The sequence below is a fragment of the Ictalurus punctatus genome, chromosome 12, assembly GCF_001660625.3.
Source record: "Ictalurus punctatus breed USDA103 chromosome 12, Coco_2.0, whole genome shotgun sequence".
In the NCBI taxonomy this organism is placed as follows: domain Eukaryota; kingdom Metazoa; phylum Chordata; class Actinopteri; order Siluriformes; family Ictaluridae; genus Ictalurus; species Ictalurus punctatus.
The window spans coordinates 13899636-13924012 of NC_030427.2; the positions used below are offsets into that span (position 1 = coordinate 13899636).

Consider the following 24377-nt stretch of genomic DNA (forward strand, 5'->3'; position numbering starts at 1 on the left):
TAACAAAATACTGCATATTATATATTGTATATAAATATATCATCGACTATGTATATGTACTATGTATATCCATTTATATTGTGAACAGACAACGTAAAAGGTTCACTTCAACATTTATTTAGAAAACCTCAACCACGTTTTCATGTTCCACACAAATGAACGAAGGCACAAGCAGAGAAGCTGGAACAAACCAAGAAAACAAAGAGTACAAATAAAACAATGGTGGAGGAAAAAGAAAACAGTCTTGAAGTACCGCTGCATGTGCCTCGGTCAGTAACACCACTGAGGCATTGCTGACAGGCACGGGTGCAAAACATACTCAGATAGAAACTGTGAACCCGCCTTAAAATATTTCATAAACCTTCAGCTTTTCAGAATTGTACACTTCAATCCAGAGGTTCGGTTTGATTTTTTTTGGTCTTCGCTTTGTGACTTCTTGTGACAAGAGTTTGTGCATTTTTGCTTATATACAAGTTTAACTGAAATTTAAAAAAAAAAAAAAAAAAAAAAAAAAAAAAAAGGCAGATGAGACTGTAGGGCCTGACAATAGGCAGGATTATCAGAAGATACAAGGTAACACTTTATCCTGTCTAAACCTAGCTAATGCACACAAACTTATTTCCTATATCAGATTCAGTCAAATTATGGCAAGGTGTGACATGTTCACCCAGAGCGTCTTTGCTTATTATATAGAGTGTACAGTCCATGGATATGTGCATACAAAAAAGTGCACTTTTTAAACACTAAACACATCTTGTCAATTATACAACGGTTGTATTAATACTGAATGTACAGAAATGAACATGAGGAAAATAGAATCGACGTTTAAAAATAAACACAAAAAAAAAGGCACTCTGTGGTCGTCTTTGTTTCTTCTAGACAAATATCCTTATACACAGACATAAAGATCATGATAAGGCACATCCTTCATATTACGATATCAACTCACTTCCCAGTAATCTTCAGTCACACGGAGTATTGCATGTTTCTGGAATCAGACAAGGCTCTAAGCGCACACCTGATTTCTCTTCAGTAAGGAAAAAGATGGCAGCAAGGATTAAAGGAATACTCCAGAAATTTTCAACCTCGTCTCTACCGGTCACACTGATAGTATATGTGCGATTACCATAAACCATCATTACTTAATTATTATTATTTTTTTAACTGTTTACCTCAAAGTCATGAATAAAAGTCTAAGGGGAGTTGTTTAACTTTTTGCAGAACGCTTTCATGAATTCTTCAAGCAAAGAGATTTGTAAATTAAGTTCAAATTCCATCATTTAGGCTTTCAGAGATTTTTTTTTTTTTTTTTTCAGAGAATACTTTTTAGAGGAAAGAATTTGACTTCGTATGGATAATGGATAAAACTGAGATAGAACTCCATAGGAGATATTCTACCACATCTGCTTCATCCTAGCACGTTCATTATAGTCCAAAGGTTGTAGTTTTGTTATATCACCATGTATTTTAATGTTTACTGACCGAAGTGTTTTCGTTTGTGAGGAAACTGGATTTCCCTTATTTTCCCAGTACGAGAAAACGAGTAAGTTCGTTCTTACCTGCTATAATCGCACATACTCTATGGACATGATGGATCAAGAGAAAGATTATCTTGGAAAAATGCTGCATTATTCCTTTAAGTGTTACATAAAGTAGGTAGAAAATAAATGAAAAAGAGAACTTAGCATTGTAGAGCTTGTGTTGATCACTGGAGCCTTGTGTATACAGAAAGCAGACTTCAAATGGTTTTACACACGCGCACACGCACACACACACACACACTAAGGCAACACATTTCTTCCATCAACCACATCAAGTGTTTCCACCAATCAAAACTGATCCTGATGAATACATTTAGTGGGAGAAGGAAGAGAATAAATGCTATAAGAGGGAGAATAATGAAGGAGATTAGGTATATAAAGGCTTTGTGGAGCTCATTCTTGCCCTTTCAGATTATTCATTCATTCATTACATGGTGTAATAGCTGTGCGTGTGTTAAACTACAAGTACGAGTACATTCCCACCCACAGAAAAACATGAAGAATATCAAACATTGGCCCAGCAATGTGAACAGGTTAGGCACTGCGTGGTGTTTCATGGGCAAACGTTTGTTCGTGTGTACAATTGTATAAAACTGCCGAGCGCTGACATTAATGTGACTTCGTCGTAAACAATGTATGGCATAGTATGTTCAAACAAACAGCAAGGAAGTGCCTCACATGCAAAAAAAAAAATGTTTGAGGAGGAAGAAATAATGAACAACAAATATAGAGGAAGAGGCAAGGTGTCCCTGAGCGTCCAGTCTACTTCCTTCATCTGGGAATGGGCGGCAACGGGGGAGCACCTCGCTCCTTTTTCACTGAACCTAAAACACACACACGAAGCACAAAGCAGAGAAGTGTTAACACTGACAGCATGGGGGAAAAATGCCACGAATTATAAACAGTATAAACAGAACAGCTATGAGAATGAGCTAAGCAATTCACTGGCACACAAGTATGTACTATTTTTAATACATATTCATGTAAATGCAATGCACTGTTTTTACTTTATATGCATTTACCATAACTATACTACTTTAATCTAAACAACATCCTCAACCACATCCATTAAACATCACTATAGTCTCTCACTATGTTTGTGTTTATGTATGTCATCAGAGTGACGTGTCTTATTGAAGGGTCTATTTCATTAACAGCTGAAAACCATCATTATATACCTTTATTCTAAACATAGCAAAATGTTACAAAATCACAAAACAATAACAAAAAGTCGCGAATGTTTACCTCTGCCGTCACTCCTGCCCAATTTGCTGGGGTACGTTTTCTGACAGGGGATGTAGGGCTCTGGGGGCGGGAAATCTGACACGGGTCGGAAACTGAAGCGTGCTTCCCACTCGTCTGTATAAAACACACCCAAACAACATTACATTAACACGAACTTGATCGTAATTAAAGCAGATATGGACACAGAAGCACATATCATACCTGCACCCTGACTGTGGTACCCATTGCCCATTGGAGGAGGAGGAGGGGGCGGTCCTCCAGAAGTGGGTCGGTCTGGTGGGAGGGGCGGTCTGTTGCCGGCACGAGGAGGCTCTGACCCTACTCTGCTCGGAGGTGGCGGGGCTGCAGATGGTCTCACACTTACGCTTCCTGGTCGTCCAGAAGGCGGTGGAGGTGGGAGGGGACCTGAACAAACACAGAGATAATAAAACAGTCTCAGAGATATAAAACACATGGAAAGAAAAGATGTGCTAAAATCCACACAGAAATTCGTTACCGGTTCGCCCAGACGGACTCCGGCCCAAAGGGGGCGGTCTCTCAGAGGGAGGCGGAGGAAGTGGGCCTGACCTCCCGGGCATGGGAGGGGACGGTCCATGAGGAGTGAGAGACAGGTGCCGCTGAGGAAGACGTGGCGTGTTCTCGTCACTGGGCTTTGGTCGTCCTGGTGGCAGTGGAGGAGCGGAGCTTGCTGGCCCACGAGATGAGGAAGGAGGTGGAGGTGGCTTGCTGTTGGCAGAAGGAGGAGGGGGAGGAGGCGGGCTATCGCGTGGGAGGGCCATGGATGGGCGGTTGCCAGGGGGAACAGGTGGTGGGCGGTCCTCTCCTCGACTAGGAGCTGGGGGAAGAGGAGGGCGGCTGGAATGAGGCACAGGAGGCGGGGCTGAAGGACTGGAGGAGGGACGTCCGCCTGGAACAGGTGGGGGTGCCATTTGTCTTCCAGAAGGATTAGGTGGGGGAGTAGAGCGGGGTCCGCCAGGCAGAGGGGGAGGTCCTCGATTCTGTACACTGCTCTGATTGGGCCGTGGAGTGTTAGGAACGGGTGGAGGCAGCCCTCCAGGGGTTTCCGAGCGTGGAGGTGTCATTCGAAGACGTGGAGAGTCAGAAGGGCCATTACGTTGCCCGGAGAAACGTGGGGTGGAGCTAGTACCACCCACAAATGGACGTGGACCAGAACTTCGAGCACCAGGAGGAAGGATGGGGGGTCGAACGGGACCAGAGTCTACAAATAAGGAAAATAAGAGAGACAATGAAAAAAGCAGGTTGTATAGCTATTAATAACTCTCAATTCTATTCTACTATACTGTAATAAAGCACTATTCTAGTCTATTACACTGTAATAAAGACCTACTCTACTCTATTATACTGTAATAAAGCACTATTCTACTCTATTACACCGTAATAAAGCACTATTCTACTCTATTACACCGTAATAAAGATCTATTCTACTCTATTACACCGTAATAAAGATCTATTCTACTCTATTACACCGTAATAAAGCACTATTCTACTCTATTACACCGTAATAAAGCACTATTCTACTCTATTACACCGTAATAAAGCTCTATTCTACTTTATTATATTGTAATAAAGCTCTATTCTACTCTTACACTGTAATAAAGATCTACTCTATTATAGTGTAATCAAACTCTACTCTATTACACTGTAATAAAGATTTTCTCTATTATAGTGTAATAAAGCTCTACTCTATTATACTGTAATAAAGCTCTATTCTACTCTATTATACTGTAATAAAGATCTTTATTATACTGTAAAGCTCTACTCTATTACACTGTAATAAAGATCTACTCTATTATAGTGTAATAAAACTCTACTCTATTATACTTTAATAACGCTCTACTCTATTAGACTGTAATAAAGCTCTATTTTATTATACTGCAATAAAGCTCTACTCTATTAGACTGTAATAAAGCCCTATTTTATAATACTGTAATGAAGCTATAGTATACTCACTGCTATGAAAAGGGCCAGAAAATTAACCCCATTAAAATAAGAGACACTTATTATTACTTATTATTTTGGAGGTAAAATTAAGATATACAAAAAAGGGATACAGGGCCTTTAAATGTAAATGTTGTGTAACCAATTTCAGAGCCCATGACAGCTCATCTGGCAAGAATGGCATGATGTTATGCATAACAATAGTGCTGTGAAGTGTGTCTTACTGTGTCTGTGCATGCCTGTGTGTGTGTGTGTGTGTGTGTGTGTGTGTGTCTGTCTGTCTGCCCGCCTGTCTGTCTGTCTGCCCGCCTGTCTGTCTGTCTGTCTGTCTGTCTGTCTGTAGGTGGGGTGGGTGTGAGCCTTACCATCCCTAGTGGACCGCAGCCTTGGCATACCATCTTGAAACAAACCTCCAAATCCTCCCGGAGCTCCACCTCCAAACCCACCCCCTCCTCCACCCCCTCCTCCACCCCCTCCACCCCCTCCACCTCCTCCTCCTCCTCCTTTGGGCTCTGTCAAAATAAATGAAAGCACATCATATGAGCACAAAAACACATACTATCATAACGTGTTCATGGGGCATAAGTGGATTTAGAGATAATAGAGTGTGTGCATGTGTATGTCTGTGTGTGTGTGTGTGTGTGTGTGTGTGTGTGTGTGTCAGTGTGGCTTCTTACTCTCGAGTACAGGCGCACTGCGGTCATTGGTAACAGCCTTTTTGAGTCTGGCTCCTTTGCTGATGTCGGACAGTAGAGCGTTTCTGCCCTGCTGCTCAGATCTGTTCAGGGTGGGCTTCTCCGTGTTGGCCTGTTTACAGACACAAACACACAGATGTATTCTATGCGCTCTAACGTCAGCTATGGAGGTGCATGACGACTCTTCTGGTTCATGGATGCGTAGAGGATCTGATGTAAACCAGATCTAGATGGACGTACTCAAGAAGGCAACACACTACATTAATGTAAACTTTTGAACATGAATTTTTATTATTTGGTTTTTTCCCCCCATTTAGCACTGCCGTTCAGAAGCTAAGTTGTGTGTGTGTTTACCAGAGCCAGGGTCGGGGGTGGGGGAGGAGGGGGCGGTGGGGGAACCGGCATCGTCTCTCCTCAGTGTCTCCTCCTCTTACAGCAAGCAGAGAGAAAAAAGGAAATCGAACATCTGCAACCTGACCCCAAAAAATACAGAAACAATATAAACATCAATCTGCTGTTTACATGGCCAACAATGTAATCAGGTAACGTCACAATTCATATACTTCCTTCAGGATATAACGGCTGTATTTCATTTTGAGAAAGAACCGAAATGAATACACTAAAAAGCGTTCCTCTTATCTCATCTTTAGTTCATCCAACATCCACCTAATCAGCGCTGTTCTGGCTGGTGGACGGAGCTAATTACAGGGCAGGGGAAATGTCACACCAATGCAAAGGGAGGAAGTAACTAGTGATCGCAGTTTTTCCAATATATTTATAAAATGCTGTTGTAAATATTGCTCTAGATCCACTTTTTAAAAATCCCAGACGGCGAGTGTACATTTGGACCGACAGGTGTGTCCAGGTGATGCAGAAAAGCAGAGCGGGAATGCAGCACTGCTAAACGCTCACGTGTGGTACAGGTGATGTGCTGAAGCTGAATGCTGGAGTGGAACAATGGGAGTAAAATCAGGATCTACAGAGCACCACTCTTCCCTTTTCTCCACCACATCTCTCTCCTTTAACAAATAAAATGCAAATGGAGTCCAATATTATGACAAATACATCCGTTTCTGTCACTGTATATCTCTCCTTCTCTATCTGTCTTTCTCCAGCTGTCCCTCTGTGCGCATATATCTGTCTCTCTCTATCGCTCTCTGTGTGTCTTTATCCGTCTCACTGTGTGTGTCACATTGTCTTTATTTCTCTCGGAGTCTCCCTAAGCGTCCGTTTCTCCATGTGTGTCTTTCTTTATTTGCGTCTCTTTCTTCCGCGTGTGTGTGTGTGTGTGTCTTTGACTTTCTCTCTCTCTCCTTGTGTCGGTCTCTCTCTCTATGTGCATCTGTGTGTCTCTTTCGCTACGCGCCTGTATCTCTCTCCATGTCTGTATGCGAGTGTGTGTTTGTCTTTCTGTCTTTTTTGGTCTCTGTACATCTCTCTCCGTCTCGCACCGTCTCGCTCCATCTCTCTCTCTGGGTCTGTCATCGCTAACATCCGTTGTAGGCCATAAACAGGAAATAATAAAAACATATATAGCTCTCGCTTCCCTTTCGATACCTTACGACAGGTTGCAACATTGTAGCGTGGAAAAATTCAGTCATTAGGGGCACAAAACACACACACACACACACACACACACACACACACACACACACACAGCTTTGCACTCTTTACGAGCTCAGTAAAACACTCGGCCTTTCATCGCTACCACGTCTCCCTCCCAGTCTGCCACATCATTTCTCTCTGTCGCTCTCTCTCTCTCGTTCTCACTCCTTCCCCCTCTCCTCGCACTGTCTTTCTGGACAAACACTTTTTTTTTTACTGCAGAGAGCGGACATCCGCTGAGTGTGCCAAAAGTTCTGCACGCTGCTGCAAATATGATGGGAAGTGGGCACAGAGATTCAGTATTAATAGCAGCAGCTCAGAAGAAACTCATACACACAGTGTGGCTGACTAACACACACTATTTATACACTATTATGCTCTTGCTAACTGGAAGCTACCAGAGCGTGCACACACGCAAACACACACACACACACACACACACACACACATCCATTAAACAGCTTGGACGTGTGTGTGTGTGAGATCAATTATAGAATATTAACCGCAGGTTTGCTGAGATTTGGGTAAAAGACAGTGTGTCCTTTAAAAGGTCTGGACTGAAGCTTGTTTTCATTCCAGTGTCGTAAGCACTTGCGTTTCTACACAGAATGTTCCACACAAGCATGCGCACGCGCACGCACACACACACACACACACACACACACACACACACACACACACACACACACACAGAGCAATATTTTATACACATGTAAATGTCCTAATGTCTAAAGCAGGTGGCTGTAGTGTGTAAGCCTTTAAAGCTTGTTCTTTTAAAACCTGACCGAGACAAGGACGTAACCAAACATACACATACACACGCGCATGCACACACACACACACACACACACACACACACACACACACAGAGATTACTGCAGCTAATTACTGCTATGCTACACCTAAACCCTAACCTTAATCTCAGTACCTAGAACAAAATCTATTTTTATTCTTATTTTATTTTTAGCTTTTCAAATAAACGCTGTGAAAACAGGACCGCGTGACTGTGAGGTCCTGTTTGGTCCTCATAAATCACTTAACACATACAAATCTGACATTTCTGCAGAACCACCAATAAGGACGTTTTTAAATGTTTGCAAACCTATAAGCTCATGCTCCATCTCCAAGCAGGATAGAGTCGAGCGATATATTATATTACAATGTAACATTATATCACGAATCTCAAAGCCGTTTCTACGACACACCATATGTATCAAGATATATGCAGGTTTGCAAAGATTTCCCAGCAAAACAGTATTGAAGTTAAAAAAAAAAAAAAAAACATATTCAATGACACGTTATTTAATGACTGCAAAAAAAAAAAAAAATTAATATCTGAAAAATAAAAAGGTATTTATATAAATTAAACATTTTAATACTAGATAAAAACATATTTGACCCTGTAAATAATTTTCAAAAATACAAAAATATATTTTTGTATTGTAAAATATAAAATTCTTACTAATTTAATATAAAACTTTTTGAATATCTTGAATATTTTTTGACATCAACTGCTTCCAGTAAGGTTGTAAGTATTTTAAAATATAATTAAAAAACATAATAAAAGTATACCATGATGTCTCAGAAAACCGTACTGTGACATAATTTATCACAATATAGATATTGCATCATCATACCACCCAGCCCTAAGGCACAATTTGACAGAAAAGAAAGACTCTAACCAAGACTTGAATAATATCATTCACGTGTGATGTGATCACGTGTGATGTCAAGGTCTCAAAAATGATGTGATATATCAGAAACTTTGCTAGAAAGAGACAGTAATCGCAAACGCATTCATTTCCTGTAACTGTGTATAGGCAGTGGAAAATATAATACAAATATACACCAATCGGCCATAACATTAAAACCACTGACAGGTGAAGTGAATAACATTGATTATCTGGTTACAGTGGCACCTGTCAAGGGGCGCGATATATTATACAATAAGTGAACAGTCAGTTCTCAGAGTTGATGTGTTTGAAGCAGGAAAAATGGGCAAGTGTAAGGATTTAAGTGATTTTGACAAGGGCCAAATTGTGATGGCTAGATGACTGGGTCAGAGCATCTCCAAAACGGCAGGTCTTGTGGGGTGTTCCCGGTATGCAGTGGTTAGTACCTACCAAAAGTGGTCCAAGGAAGGACAACCGCTGAACTGGCGACAGGGTCATAGGCGCCCAAGGCTCACTGATGCGTGTGGGGAGTGAAGGCTAGCCCGTGTGGTCCGATCCCACAGAAGAGCTACTGTTGCACAAACTGCTGAACATGTTAATGCTGGCTGTGATAGAACATCACTGCAGACCAAGTACGCCCCTTCATTATCCTCTTTCAGCAGGACAATGCACCCTGCCACACTGCAAAAATTGTTCAGGAGTGGTTTGAGGAACATGACAAAGGTGTTGACTTGGCCTCCAAATTCTCCAGCTCTCAATCTGATCAAGCATCTGCGGGATGCGCTGGACAAATGAGTCCGATCCATGCAGGCCCCACCTCACAACTTACAGGACCTGCTGCTAACGTCTGGGTGCCATATACCACAGCACACCTTCAGAGAGTCCATGTCTCGACGGGTCAGAGCTGTTTCGGTGGCACAAAGGGGACCTACACAGTATTAGGCAGCTGGTTTTAATGTTATGGCTGATCGGTGTACATTTTGGATATTGTGATAAATGATGATACAACACACTTTTCTGAGATGTTGCACGTTCTAATCAGATGTTGCACGTATCTGATTAGAACTTTTTAATCTAATTATACACTCGATGTTATGACTTTGTACTGGTTTGATTCTTTAAAATTGTAAAAAAAAAAAAAATAATAATAATAATAAATTAAATTAAATAAAAAAGTGAATTTAACATTTATATTGTTTCAGTATTAGTTTTACTTTTGTAGCTATTAACCAAAAGCCTCTTGGAACAACTTTTTTTAAATTCTTTTTAAAAGCAACACTGCTGTTTTAGGTGGCAGTTTAACAAACCTATATAGCGTGACCAGTGTTGGGTTAGTTACTTCAAACAAACAAGTAATTGCTAATTACTCTGTCTGAAAAGTAACTGCATCACTCATTACGAATTACGTCTTCAAATCCGTATCAACAGACTCTACAGTTCGCAGCAGCAGCATCTGCTCCACTATATACCCTGCAATCAGTTTTTTAAGCCATCGTTAAATCAAGGTTCGCCCGCTTAACGGGGGTTGCCGCAGTTTCGTCTTTCGCTGTACACGGATCACTCAAAAGTCTCCGTGCTTCATGTGCTTCTGTGGTTACTTGTGCTTCAGAGAGAGAGGCCGATAGTGCTTTTTCCCTAGGATATAACTTACATATTACTGTGATGTTCTCGTCTATACAATGGAGTAATGGGAATATTTCCGTTTAGCAAAACAGCCACTCGTTTCTGCTGACATCCTTGAACTTGAGCGACTTCGCAGCGACCTGGAGCGAACTCTGACACGTGCGCTATCCTACAGCTAACGAATTTAAAGCGGCCGAGTGAAATCAGAACACAAATGTGATCTTGGATGATAAATTACGATTTTATATTCAATACGATTTTATACAGAATTGCTGAAAGTCTATAAAGTATGTAATGCAAGTACATCATAAGTACCGTAACTAATTAAATCACTTCAAAATGAAGAGTCATCCCTTACTTTACCTTTCTCAGGCGAAAAGTAATGTAATGTCAGTAACGCTTTACACCAAACACTGAGAGTGATACATATGTTATCGCAGAAATGCCTTAAGTATCATAATGAGATATATTTTTGTCATATCGCCCACGCCTAGTCTGGATTAAAGCATTTAATTAGCATTTGACACACTTAGACGAACGAACCGTCTTTGAAAAATGAAATACGAAAATTCAAATAGAAACGGTCCAAAAAATATACTTCTACAGAAGTAAAAGACAATGGACTAGCTTGTGGTACAGAGGAAAAAAGTTCATCAGTAAAACCGTTGCTCTCATTTCTGCTTTTTCCTCCAACATGCCACACTCCACTGACTGCTTTTAGATGTTCGACGTCCCCCAGTAAGACCCCGCTAACACCCCGCGCACAAAATTTCCACCCAGCTCCCTCAGTCTCGGTTTCTCACACACCGAACAATCAACAAAAAATATCAGCGTTTACCATCTTGTTCCATTCCACACTCCCACTCGGCTGGTCTTGTTCTTCTGAATCGTTCGTTTAAATGAAATCAATCACACTGATTGTTGAGATAGTTGTTTTTCCATGAACGCACTCACATAATCAAATCACACGATAAGCTAGATGCATGATTAAGCTAAATTCATCTACACATTTGATTTACCTAATGGAGCATTTCTCAGATGATAAGCAGGGCTTTCCTACCCGTCTTCGGTTTCCTGAATACAGCTACAGCAGAATATTATTGTTTTCCCCGCCGCTACGATAAGGGCATTGACAGTTAATGTGGTTACACAGCTGAGTGCAAAAGTTTGCATACCCTTGTCGGACAAAATGAAGAATTTAGAGCAACAGTTAATGTTTTCATTGTTTTACACAGGAGGAAATTGTTTCATAGTCGTAGGTTAAAATATTAAATGTTGCAAAAAACTATATATAAAATGCATAAGTATTTAACCCCCCCCCAACCTTCCGAACATCCTTTACATCCCCAGTCTTTCTTTCTTCTCGTTTCAACCTGACTTATGTTTTGGATTTTAGTCTTGACAACACCCACATTTCATTTTGTTGGACTTCTTTCATTTGTAGATACAGTAAATTGCAAAACAGAGACGCAAACTTTTGCACACAACTGCACGGTGTGTATAGAAATTACATTTATAATAAAAGTCTTGTGGGCTTGGCAGTTGGGTTTTGGGTTTCAATCATGACGATGATTCATCAAAGAGCTTCTTCAGTAGTGTGTGATGGGAAAATCCCTTCTATGTGGAAAAACACTTGTACCTGTGAGATCATGAGTAGATTGGTAGTAGGCGATGTTACAAATGTCCAGTCAGAAATGTGAAAAGTGTTCTCCCTATCTTCCGGAGATCGTGAGGTTTAAATCCTGACGATGCCATCCACGGCTGGGAGTCTATAGAGCGAAAATAGCCGTGCTCTCCGGGTGGGAGGGGAATACTCGGTTTCCACTGTCAATCACAGAGACACTGGCCAATCGTGCGTGTCTGTGAGCTCATGTATGTGGAAGAGGGCGGATAGCGGCTAGTTGTGCGAGTTGGCTGAAGGGTGTGTGGGGATAAAAAAAAATAAAAAATGATGTAAGCAGTTAGTTCATTTGTGATGATTTTCAAATATTGTTTTATCAGGAATTACATGCATAAAGGGAATCTGTAACACCATTATGGCATCATACCCTATGTAGTGAGCATGTATAGTGAACACAGATTCTCAGTTAGTCATGTTGTATGAAAAGATGGTCACATCACTGTCGAAGTACGGTTTAAAACCCATTTCTGTCTATTACCATCCACCCACTCAGGTTTCAGTTTCCTTACTCCAGTGGTTTTCATCCTTTTTTGTATCTCGCTGCAGTACAAAAAGTTCATAGGGTGGAGTCAAACCTCTTCCTGCCTCTCCTCCCAGAGCGGAGATGGGCAGAGTTGAACCAAAGGTCCAGCGCATGGAGTGTGTTTTAGGCTGAATAAGCGTGTTTAATGTTTTGTTGTGGGTTGTACCATGTTGTGTGTTGTGTGGGTTAGGGGTTGGGCTTATAGGAGGTGTTGGATCACACCCAGCTCCACCCCGTGGACTTTTCTTCTTCCACAACCCACACTACCCTGTTACCCAGCTCAATTCCCCTGCAGCCGCACACCGTATAACAAGCGTTTATAACCATGGACGATCACTCTGTATTAAAGATATGAGGTGTAAGTAGTGCGCATGAAACTACTGATGTAGTGATGATTCATACCTTGTGAACACACTACTTCCCTCTCTATTGGGTGTTTTGTTTTTTTAACTTAGTTATGCTGTTTTGACTTAGTTTGCAATGGAGAACCACAGAAAATATCATATGAGGAAACATCTAGCTATAGCAGAGCTACAGTAGATGAACTCCAGGCAGAAGTTCTCTGCTGTCAGAGAGAGAGAGAGAGAGAGAGAGAGAGAGAGAGAGCAAGTGTACATGTTAAGACGTTAAGATCTGCACAAGGAGCAAAGTTATCAAGCGATTCCATGTACCATGGCTTGCACAAACATAATAAACCTGAAGCTTCAATCATTAAGACTTGTACACAGCAGTGAAGAATCTCACACAGGACTAGTTGTTATTTTTATTTTATTCATTACTTTAACCTGACGGTTTTAGCTGTTTTATATTTTTACAGACACGACACAACCTACTGTTTATATTCACGGATTTTTCTTCTAACGTTTCAGCCCAAATAATTAGAGATATTTAGAGGGAGACAGATGACACAGGGAGAGACAGAGAGACACAGACATTGAGAGAAAGTCTGCGAGATATACAGAGAAAGACAATCAGAGAGAGACCGGAAGAGAGAGAGACACTCGGAGAGAAAGACAAAGAAACAAACCTAGAGAGACAGTGTGACAGAAAGGCACAAGGAGAGAGACAGAAACAGGACAGAGAGAAGAGATCACACATACAGAGACAGATGACACAGGGAGAGACAGAGAAAATGAGAGACAGAAACATTGAGAGATCCAGAGAAAGACAACCAGAGACGTGCTAAGAGAAAGACAAAGAGGGAGAGACAGAGACACTCAAAGAGATGGAGACAAGACGCAGGCAGAAAGAGAGACAGTGTGATGGAAAGAGAGAGAGAGACACACACAGAGAAAGAATGGAAGACAGAGATGGCACAGAGACACAGACATCGACAGACAGAGACATTGAGAGAGATCCAGAGAAAGACGATCAGAAAGGGAGAAAAAGCAGGAGGGAGAGAGACGCTCATGTGTCAGAGTGAGACAGTGTGATGGAAAGACAGGGCGGAGACACAGAAAGAAAGGAAGACAGATGACACTATTAGGTGTCGCAACTATATTTAAACTATGTTTTGTAAGGATGTAAAGTTTAGCGGATAAGCTAGAGATTGGCACATCATGCCACCGTTACCTCGTGGGAGTGTCTAGAGTTAGGAAACACACTTTAATTTGAGGTTCTCACTTAAGCATAAATATGAAGTAATGTGAAACCAGGAGCAGCCGTCAGAGCTTGCACGATATTTCTCGAAGTGAGTGTGTACCTCGCAAAACTCAATTCTTCAAAAGAATCAAATGACAGATATGAGCTAGAAAGGCTGCGAGTATTAACCAACCGTCATGAGTACAGTGCTGTAAAATCATATGTACGATGTCTGACCACCATGAAGAGAGTTCCTCATCTACACACAGTGGCGGTGTGAAATAACACATTTGGAAGCCTAAACTCCACTCGAAACTGTAAATTCCTCTATCATCTATCCTCTCTTTTCACATTCACAGCCCAGTTCTTCCACTCATCCCGTCCCTCATCCCGTCCCTCATCCCGTCCCTCATCCCACCCATCATCCCACCCCTCATCCCGCTCATCCCACCCATCATCCCGCTCATCCCACCCATCATCCCACCCCTCATCCTGCTCATCCCACCCCTCATCCCGCTCATCCCACCCATCATCCCACCCCTCATCCCGCTCATCCCACCCCTCATCCCGCTCATCCCGCTCATCCCACCCATCATCCCACCCCTCATCCCGCTCATCCCACCCCTCATCCCCCTCATCCCACCCCTCATCCTACCCCTCATCCCGCTCATCCCACCCCTCATCCCGCTCATCCCACCCCTCATCCCGCTCATCCCACCCCTCATCCCGCTCATCCCACCCCTCATCCCGCTCATCCCACCCCTCATCCCACCCCTCATCCCGCTCATCCTACCCCTCATCCCGCTCATCCCACCCCTCATCCCACCCCTCATCCCACTCATCATCCCGCTCATCCCACCCCTCATCCCACTCGTCATCCCACCCATCATCCCGCTCATCCCACCCCTCATCCCACTCGTCATCCCACCCCTCATCCCGCTCATCCCACCCCTCATCCCACCCCTCATCCCGCTCATCCTACCCCTCATCCCGCTCATCCTACCCCTCATCCCGCTCATCCCACCCCTCATCCCACCCCTCATCCCACCCCTCATCCCACTCATCATCCCGCTCATCCCACTCATCCCACCCCTCATCCCACTCATCATCCCACTCATCATCCCACCCCTCATCCCACCCCTCATCCCATCCCTCATCCCGCTCATCCCACCCCTCATCCCATCCCTCATCCCGCTCATCCCACCCCTCATCCCGCTCATCCCACCCCTCATCCCACCCCTCATCCCGCTCATCCCGCTCATCCCACCCCTCATCCCACCCCTCATCCCACTCATCATCCCACTCATCATCCCACCCCTCATCCCATCCCTCATCCCGCTCATCCCACCCCTCATCCCACCCCTCATCCCATCCCTCATCCCGCTCATCCCACCCCTCATCCCATCCCTCATCCCGCTCATCCCACCCCTCATCCCACCCCTCATCCCATCCCTCATCCCATCCCTCATCCCGCTCATCCCACCCCTCATCCCACCCCTCATCCCATCCCTCATCCCGCTCATCCCACCCCTCATCCCACCCCTCATCCCATCCCTCATCCCGCTCATCCCACCCCTCATCCCACCCCTCATCCCACCCCTCATCTCATCCCTCATCCCGCTCATCCTACCCCTCATCCCACTCATCCCACCCCTCATTCTGCTCATCCCACTATCGATCGAGTGCGTGATCTGCGCTCACAGAGAGCACATTACCTGGGGGGTGTAACGCTTTATCTTACAGCGCGAGCTCGGAACATGAACCCCGCTGGCTTCTGGGAATCTTATTAAACAATAAGTGGCGCGTCATCGTTGTGTTATTTCGGTTCATGTTACAGTTAAGCTTAGTACCATGAGAGAGAGAAAAGGCCGACCAGAGGAGCACACACGGATATAAACAGTGCGTGTAAAAGAAAACTGAACTCGGGTTAGACGCTGGCACATGGTGTGGAGGTCACACAGCTACAACATGATGAACTTTTCCAAAGAAAATATAGGAAATTCTTTTTGAGATCTCTGTCTCCAAATGATGCTGTCTCTGTGACATCACCATCAATCCTTCTTAATCCACCAGTGTGTGTGTGTGTGTGTGTGTGTGTGTGTGTGTGTGTGTGTGTGTGTCTTTCTGAATGTGTGTGAGTGTCTGTCTCCCTCTCTGTGTCTCTTTCTGTGTCTCTCCCTCTTTGTGTCTCATTCTGTGTGTGTCTCTCTCTACCTCTCTTTCGATCTGTATCTTGTCTCCCTCTCTTTGTTTCTCTGAGTGTGTCTCTCCCTGTCTCTCTCTGATTGTCTTTCTTTCTTTCTCTCAATGTCTGTCTCTCCTGCCTCTCTCTTCCTTTCTTTCTGTGTGTGTCTCTACGCTGTGTCTTTCCATCACACTGTCTCGCTTTCTACCAGTGTCTTGTCTCCCACTCTTTCACTTTGTTTGAGTGTCTCTCTCTCCCACTTTTCCTCCCTCTCTGATTGTCTTTCTCTGTATCTCTCTCAGTGTCTCTGCCTCTCGATGTCTGTGTCTCCATGTGATTTCTGTCTCTCTGACTTCCATTCTTTCTGTGTGTCTCGCTCTCTCTTTGTCTTTCCATTGCACTGTCTCTCTTTCCATCTGCATCTTGTCTCCCCTCTCTTTCTGAGTGTCTCTGTCTCTCTCTGATTGTCTTTCTCTGGATCTCTCTCAATGTTTCTGTCTCTCGTTGTCTGTGTCTCTCTCTGTCATCTGTCTGTGAGTCTGTCATCTCTTCCCTCTGTCTCCCTTTCTTTCTGTTTGTGTCTCTCTCCTTGTGCCTTTCTGTCACACTGTCTCTCTAGGTTTGTCTCTCTCTCTCGCTCTCTGATTGTCTTTCTCTGTATCTCTCTCAATGTCTGTGTCTCTCTCTGTGTCATCTGTTCCCCTTTCTTTGTGTCCATCTCTCTCTTTGTCTTTCTGTCCCACCATCTATCTAGGTTTGTCTCTATCTCTCTCTTTCCATCTCTCTCTTTCCCTCTCTCTCACCATCTCTTTCTCTCTCTCCCCCTCTTTCCATCTCACTCTCCATCTCTCTCTCTTTTCTGCTTTCTGTCTCTCTTTCCATCGCTCTCTCCATCTCTCTCCCCCTCTTTTCCTCTCTCCCTCTCCATCTCTCTCTCCATCTCTTTCCCTCTCTCTCTCTGTCTTTCTTTCCATCTCTCTATCCCTCCCATCTCTCTGCATCTCTCTCTCTCCATCTCTCTCCCTTTCCATCTCTCTCTTTGTCTCATTTTAACAATCTCTCTTTCCCTCTCCATCTCTTTCTCTCCCTTTCCACCTCTCTCTTTCCCTCTCTCACCATCTCTCTCTCAACCTCTCTCCATCTCTCCCTCCCATCTCTCTCTGCATCTCTCTCCCCCTCTCCGTCTCTCTCTTTCTCCATGTCTCTCTTTCTGTTTCTCTCTCCCTCCCATCTCTCTCTGTATCTCTCTCTCTCCCATCTCCCTTTCCATCACTCTCTCTATCTCCCTTTCTCCCTCTCTCCCTTTCCATCTCTCTCTCTCCCTTTCCCTTTCTCCATGTCTCTCTTTCCATCTGTCTCTCTCCCTCCCATCTCTTTCTGTATCTCTCTTTCCATCTCTCTCCCTTTCCATCTCACTTTAACCATCTCTCCCTCCATCTCTCTCTCTTTCCATCTTTCTCTCCCTCTCTCACCATCTCTCTCTTTCTCTCCCTCTCTCACCATCTATCTCTCGTTCCATCTCTGTTTCCATCTCTCTCTCTCCCGCTCTCTTTTTCCATCTCTTTCTGTCTCACTTTAACCTTTCCCTCTTTCCCTCCCATCTCTCTCTCTCTTTCTATCTCTCTCAATCTCTCCCTTTCCATTTATCTCTCTCTTTCCCTCTCTCTTCCTCTCGCTCTCTCTCCATATCTCTCTCCATATCTCTCTATCTTTCCATCTCTTTCCATCTCGCTCTCTCTCTCTCCCCCATCTCTTTCCCTTTCCCTCTCTCTCTCACTCTCTCTCCATCTCCTTCCCTCTCTCTCGCTCATTTCTCTCGCCATCTCTTTCCCTCTCACTCTCTCTCCATCTCTCGCCCTCTCTCTCTCCATCTCTTTCCCTCCCTCACTCTCTCTCCCCCCATCTCTTTCCATCGCTCTCGCTCTATCACTCACACACACACACACACACACAATCCGTCTACAGAAGAGCCCGATAACCCTAGTCCCCCCAGTCAAACAAACTTCAGCACATTACTAGGTGTCTGATAATAACAGAAGCATTGTCGCCCACAGAGCATGATGTAAACCTAACCTCGCAACCTCACCCACACACACACACACACACACACACACACACACACACACACACACACCCACACATCAACCTCTGACACATACATCATTTCAATTGGCAGAAATTGCCGGGGGTTTGTGTAACACACCACATGTCAAGTAACACCAGGTAAAGCATTGTCAGCACACACCAGCCAGGAAACAGGAACAAATGACTCTTCTTTCGTTTGCATTTATTTCCACTTCCTCTACAAAACGGTTACGCTGAGGTTCCTCTGAGGTGCCGAATCAGATGGTGTGCTTGAGTAATGCCGACTCTTTTTACACCTTGCGATCGACATCATATGTTTATACGCAGTATTTCCAGGAATTAATGATTGCTGCTGGAAATGTTGCAGTGTTATTCAAATGCACCAAAGGGCTAAAGATCGAACGATCATAGCTTGACTTCTCAAAAAGTAACCACAGTCGACTGCACAGGTTTGCACATCCCCCACCCCGCCCCGCCCCCTTCCTTCCCCTTGATTTGTGGGTGAAAAATTAAGCAGACCTTTAGTGTACAAATCATCTACAACACTAAACTTCCTGTTATTTTCATGTAATACTAATGCAACATTCACCAAAGATATTACCGCCTCTCAGGCTTGAATAACTCCGCAGTTTTTTTTTTACTAGACTGATCAAAAGTTAGCATCCCTACTGACTTGGGATGCATTGATACCAATTTTTTTTTTTTTTTTCAGACCAAATAAAAGTAGATCTTTATTTTTCATTGGCCACTATGTATACCAAAATGAGCAACCTAGCGAGTTCAAGCAATCAGGGATGTCATGGAACAGTTTATACTATTCCACCATGTGCATGCTTATAGCAAGCATGAAAAGCGCACACATGCAAAGGCCGGTTTTAGGTACATTAGGAACCTCGACTCAAGATAAGAGCGGTGTTTTGTCACTTCAGAAGAAGTCAAAATCCCTCGTTGCCAGGAACAACATACTCTCTAAGATCTGGTATTTCACTCAGCGAGTGTTGTCTGTAGACATTTCTTTTTCTTACCTAGCCAGTGTTTGCTGTTAGCAAGATAAGTTTTAGATTTTTTTTTCAGGTTACTTGTATTGTAGGAAGAGGCTCTTAATTTCTATTTCTTAATATTTTTACAAAGCACAGTTTAAAGTCTGCTTTGCTTTGATTTCCATCAGTAATCATGAAATGCATCCAAGTCACTGTTATTTCATGCTGTCTGTTCATTAGAGCGACAAAGTACACATCACGTGATACTGGATGCTGCTATCAGAGTATTTTTACAAGTAACTAAGTACAGTATCAGACTGATACCAGATACCAAGAGCACTGATGCATCCCTACCATTGTATCTAGTTCATTTATTCGAATTTGTGACAGTTAGTTCTCATAACGACTTACACAAGATCCACAATATCTATAGATTTGCCTCGGTCATCAAATTAATCAGCGGAAGAAAAGGAAGGGTTTTTTTTTTTTTTTATTATGTGCGATTACATAGATGTTTACTGCTCACAGACCCACAAGTTCCGCAAATGGCGCTCATCACATCAAGAGCAGTTTTAACATATACTCACACACATTCACACTCTCTCTCTCACACACACTCGCACCCCAAACACCAGATGACCTCATGTGTGTGACGGTTTCGCATACTCACAGCCACCAAGTTCACAGCTGGTCAGCATATGAGACTGATTAACAGCCATCAAACCTCAGACTCGGCTGCAGCATGATAGAATGTATCAGTAAATGCCCCAGGTGTTTATTTTAACTGCCCTTGGGGTAAATAAAGCAGGTATTGTAATACGAGTCCAAGTTAGCACTGTACTGTACATTTCTGTGCAAGAGCAGACGACCAAAAAATCTGTCTCTCCCTCTCTTTGTGTGTGTCTCTGTTCATCTATCTGTTCGTGTCTAACTCTCTTGTATCACGCTGTCTTTGATTGTCTTCCTGTCGCTCTTTCAATGTGTATCTCTCTTTCTGTTTCTCTCTCGCCCTCATTTTGTCTCTCTCTCTTTGTGTCTTTCTTTAACTGTGTCTGACTGTCTCTCTCTCTGCTGTCTGTCTTTGACTGCATCGGTCTTTCTATCTGTCTCTCTCTCTGCATCTCTGTTTCTTGGACTGTGTCTCCATCATTGACTGCCACTCTCACTTCTCTCTCTCGCTCTGCCCCCCCCCCGTCTGTCTCTCTCTCTCGCTCTGCCCCCCCCCCCGTCTGTCTCTCTCTCTCGCTCTGCCCCCCCCCGTCTGTCTCTCTCTCTCGCTCTGCCCCCCCTGTCTGTCTCTCTCTCTCGCCCTCTTTCTCTGTCTCTCTTTCTTTGACTGTGTCTCTGTCATTGACTCTCTCACCTCTCTATCTGTCTTTGACTATATCTCTCTTTCTGTCTCTCTCTCTCTCTCTCTCTGTGTGTCCCTCTTCCTTTGAATGTGTCTCTGCATTGGCAGTCTCAGTCTGATTCTCTATCTGTCTCTCTCTATCCCTTTTTGTGCCTCTCTCTTACTGTGTCTCTCTTTACTTCACTGTCTCGGTCATTGACTGTCTCTCTTTGACTGAATCTATCTTTCTCTGTCTCTCTCTCTGCATCTCTCTTTCTTTGACTGTCTCTATATCTGACAAGCTCACGGTGCCTTTAACTGTATCTCTCTTTCAGTCTCACTCTATCCCTCTTTTTGTGTGTGTGTGTGCGCGTCTCTCTCTCTCTCTCATCATCTCTCTTTCTTTGACTGTATCACACTCTCTCCAATGTCTGTCTTTCTTTCTGTTTCCCTCTCTCTTTCTGCATCTCCTTCTCCCTCTCTATGCCTCTTTTCTCCCTCTCTCTCTCTCTCTCTCTAACACACTACTACTTTGTTCAGACACAGCCACATAACCCTACCACCCACGACTAAACACATTTAAAAATATGTTCTTTAAATGTTAAATCACTGGAAATCAATCCAACAGGCAAAAACAAGTGAGTTAGTCAAGTGAGGCTTCGATTAAAGTGCGCATGCGCGGAAAAACAGAGGGACCTCAGCCAAGGCTACTAGCGGCTGTGAAAACAATGTCTCTTTGCTTCCAGTATAATGAGATTATTGTAAAGTCACAAGAGCACTAAAAACTAGCACTGGGCTTGGACTCGGTTGCAGATTAAGCAGGGTTACATGAAGCTTTCTGGGTTGAGAGAAAAGACGCGGAATATGTGCTACAGCACGCGGCGCAGGAAGTGAACAGAGGGAATCGCTTCCCCATGTTAAAGTTGGCAATACTCCGGGTTTTTTTCCGGGCGCGCGCGGAGGGGGTTCTTTGTGAAATGAAATAACTACCTAGCATCTCAAAATGTCAGGATTATCTTCGTAATGTCTTATTAACACCACAGCATCCTTGCATCCTGTCCAGATTATTAAAAAGTTGCGTTGGAAAATATTTTTTTGTTGCACTCACCAATTTTTGTTTTGTTTTGTTTTGTTTTAATTCCGCCCGGTTTTTCTTTATCCCTTCTTCGACCAAAAAAAAAAAAAAATCTTCACAAAAACGTGGTACAGTCCATTTGAGGCTCGTTTGACATCTGTATGAAGAGCTGAGACGGTTGCGGGAGCCACTCCTTCCCGCAAAAAAAAAAAAAAAAAAAAAAAAAAAAAAAACACTCACGCGCACATCCAGACGCGCGTGCACGCCAACACACTCAGTTTCCGCCCCAACGCTTTACTCAAACCCAGAATAAAAACACCAAGTTTGGAGGATAGGCAGCACGCCTGAGAATAAAGCGGAAGCTGTGTCTGTGCCCGTGTGTGTGTTTATCCAGAGCTACTGACGTGTTCAGTTTTCCGAGGGTTTTTTTTTTTTTGTTCGCCGACGAAAACCGATTGCGTCTTTAATCTTAGCCTCTAGGATTCCAGATGTGGAGCTGCAACAGCTGTCGGGGGGGTGAAACTTATAATACAATATAGATATACAATATATGATAAAGTCATGCCACTGAATTTTGCACGAATTAAGTGAAGTAAATAGAAATACATGCAGTCCCAAAAGTCTCCATACAGAGGAACACTTTTTTAGCAAAAAATAAAACATTTTAGCAAAATGTCTTCCAAAATATTTTTCAGATATCCTTTAAGAATGGCTTTGACAAATCAATAGCATATTGAAAAAAATTATTCTAATGGCTGGATTGGGAAGCTGTCACAAGGTTGCGATGGACTTTAACAGGAAACATGGCGAGCACATCACAAACTTATTAACATTTCATGAAGGGAATTCTTACATCATGTACTCTCCTATATTATGAACTGCTATTAAGACACCTTGGATACGGGGAATATTGGGTTATAGTTTCCGTCTGTGCGTCTCTGTGCTATCAAATACCTATGATGAATGTATTCACTTAATTACCTCTTCTGAATAAGCTGATCATCTGCCATCCTTTATTATAGCTGACACATGTATTTTCTATATCTTGAATAGACTTATTTTCGTAGTGTGCTGTGTGTTTTGTCTAAATCTGTCTAGCATCTGCACAAGTAGAAAGTCAGGTGTCCACATATTTTTGGCCATATCGTGTGTGTTTGACACCAGGGCTTCAACAACTCTGGTGTATTCAGGTCCGGGTTTTCGGAATCATCATACGACAGAATCACAGTCCACAATCGGAATGGATCCAGGAGCACTGGGTGTGAGATGTTCCTGGACCATTTTCAAACAAGGGCAATTTAGACTCACAAGTGCACCTCATAACTTTATTTTGGGAGGTGGGAGAAAACTGGAGAACCCATAGGAACCTACAGAAGCACAGAAAGAACATGCAAAACTCCACACAGACAGTAATCTGAGCTCATGATCAGACCGAGGACCCTGGAGCTGTGAGGTAGATTGGAATAGATTGGATTGCTGCCTGGCTGCCTGCTTATTCTTTAAAATAAAGCTTCAGTTAGTTCTATCTATCTATCTATCCATCCATCGTTAGTATATTTTTCCGGTTTTACATGCTAGTTTTAGTTCACCTTTATTGCTTTTATTAAATGTACACCTCTTTATTTCCTTTGACATCTTAATGTTTTGCTTTTTTAAATTTTCAGTGTATTTGATTTTTGCAATGAAATTACAAATAACTTTTGAGCTACATTTTAAATGCAAATGCTATGAAACGCTATTATTTCTGGAAAAATAACATTTCAAGCATGCTGTTTAACCAAGTATTTATTGCATATCGGAAAAAAAGAGCAAGCAAAAAAATCATTTTCATAAACACATTAAAACATTTTAGGTGAGAAAACAATACACACTGCACAAAATGTTTTATTCATTCACCTATCAAAGTGATTTAAGCTACCAACCCCTCTGTTAACCTTGAAAATGTCAAAGGAAAGTTCTTGAAGTCTAACCATGCATGTGCATGATTCCAAGTCTCCAGTGTTGCTCTGAAAAGGTCTGTCATGTGACTCATTGTACATGCGATACAATATGAAATATAAAAATCAGCATAAAATGTAAAAGAATATCAGATGACGAACTCGGTCCCAGCACACTTCACACATTTTAGTGAGTACAAGGAAGCAATGTGACTGTAGAAGTCATGTTGGTCATTTTGAGGAACAGTCTGAGACTACAAGCACATAGTCAAATGGAAAAAATGGAAAACACACGTTCAAGTTTGCATTAATGACATGACTCATATGAAATTATGTTGTCATGTGGAAAAAAAATGTCAATAAAAATTATTTAAAAGAAAACAGCAAGAGCTTAAGAAAGAATGCCCAATACACACAGTGGAAAGTTTCGTTCTGGAGTGTAACTGTATAGGTTCCTGTGACCTTTGACCCCATAGATTAACATTCATTCATTAACAGGAAGGTTCACATTCAAATACAAAAAACCTCTCCACTGTCCTGTTCAACTGGACTGTGCTCTTACTAATAAGTATAAAAAGTTATATATATATATATATATATATATATATATATATATATATATATATATATATATATATATATATATATATATATATATA

General features: G+C 42.8%; 1 protein-coding gene across 3 annotated transcripts; it reads right to left on the reverse strand.

The window, feature by feature from the left end:
* Positions 1–94: 94 nt before the first annotated feature.
* wipf1b (WAS/WASL interacting protein family, member 1b) lies at positions 95–21996 on the reverse strand. Of its 3 annotated transcripts, none has more exons than XM_017482331.3 (8): positions 21815–21996; positions 5795–5913; positions 5423–5552; positions 5111–5257; positions 3283–4005; positions 2988–3191; positions 2787–2900; positions 95–2365 (listed from the first exon to the last, which is right to left on the reverse strand). In XM_017482331.3, the coding sequence occupies exons 2-8, from the start codon at positions 5843–5845 to the stop codon at positions 2313–2315; spliced, it is 1422 nt and encodes a 473-aa protein (XP_017337820.2). In that variant the 5' UTR covers positions 5846–5913; positions 21815–21996; the 3' UTR covers positions 95–2312. The 3 variants fall into 3 exon arrangements, with proteins under 3 accessions (XP_017337820.2, XP_017337822.2, XP_017337821.2); XM_017482333.3 differs by lacking the exon at positions 21815–21996 and adding an exon at positions 11361–11581; XM_017482332.3 differs by lacking the exon at positions 21815–21996 and adding an exon at positions 11180–11305.
* Positions 21997–24377: the final 2381 nt, after the last annotated feature.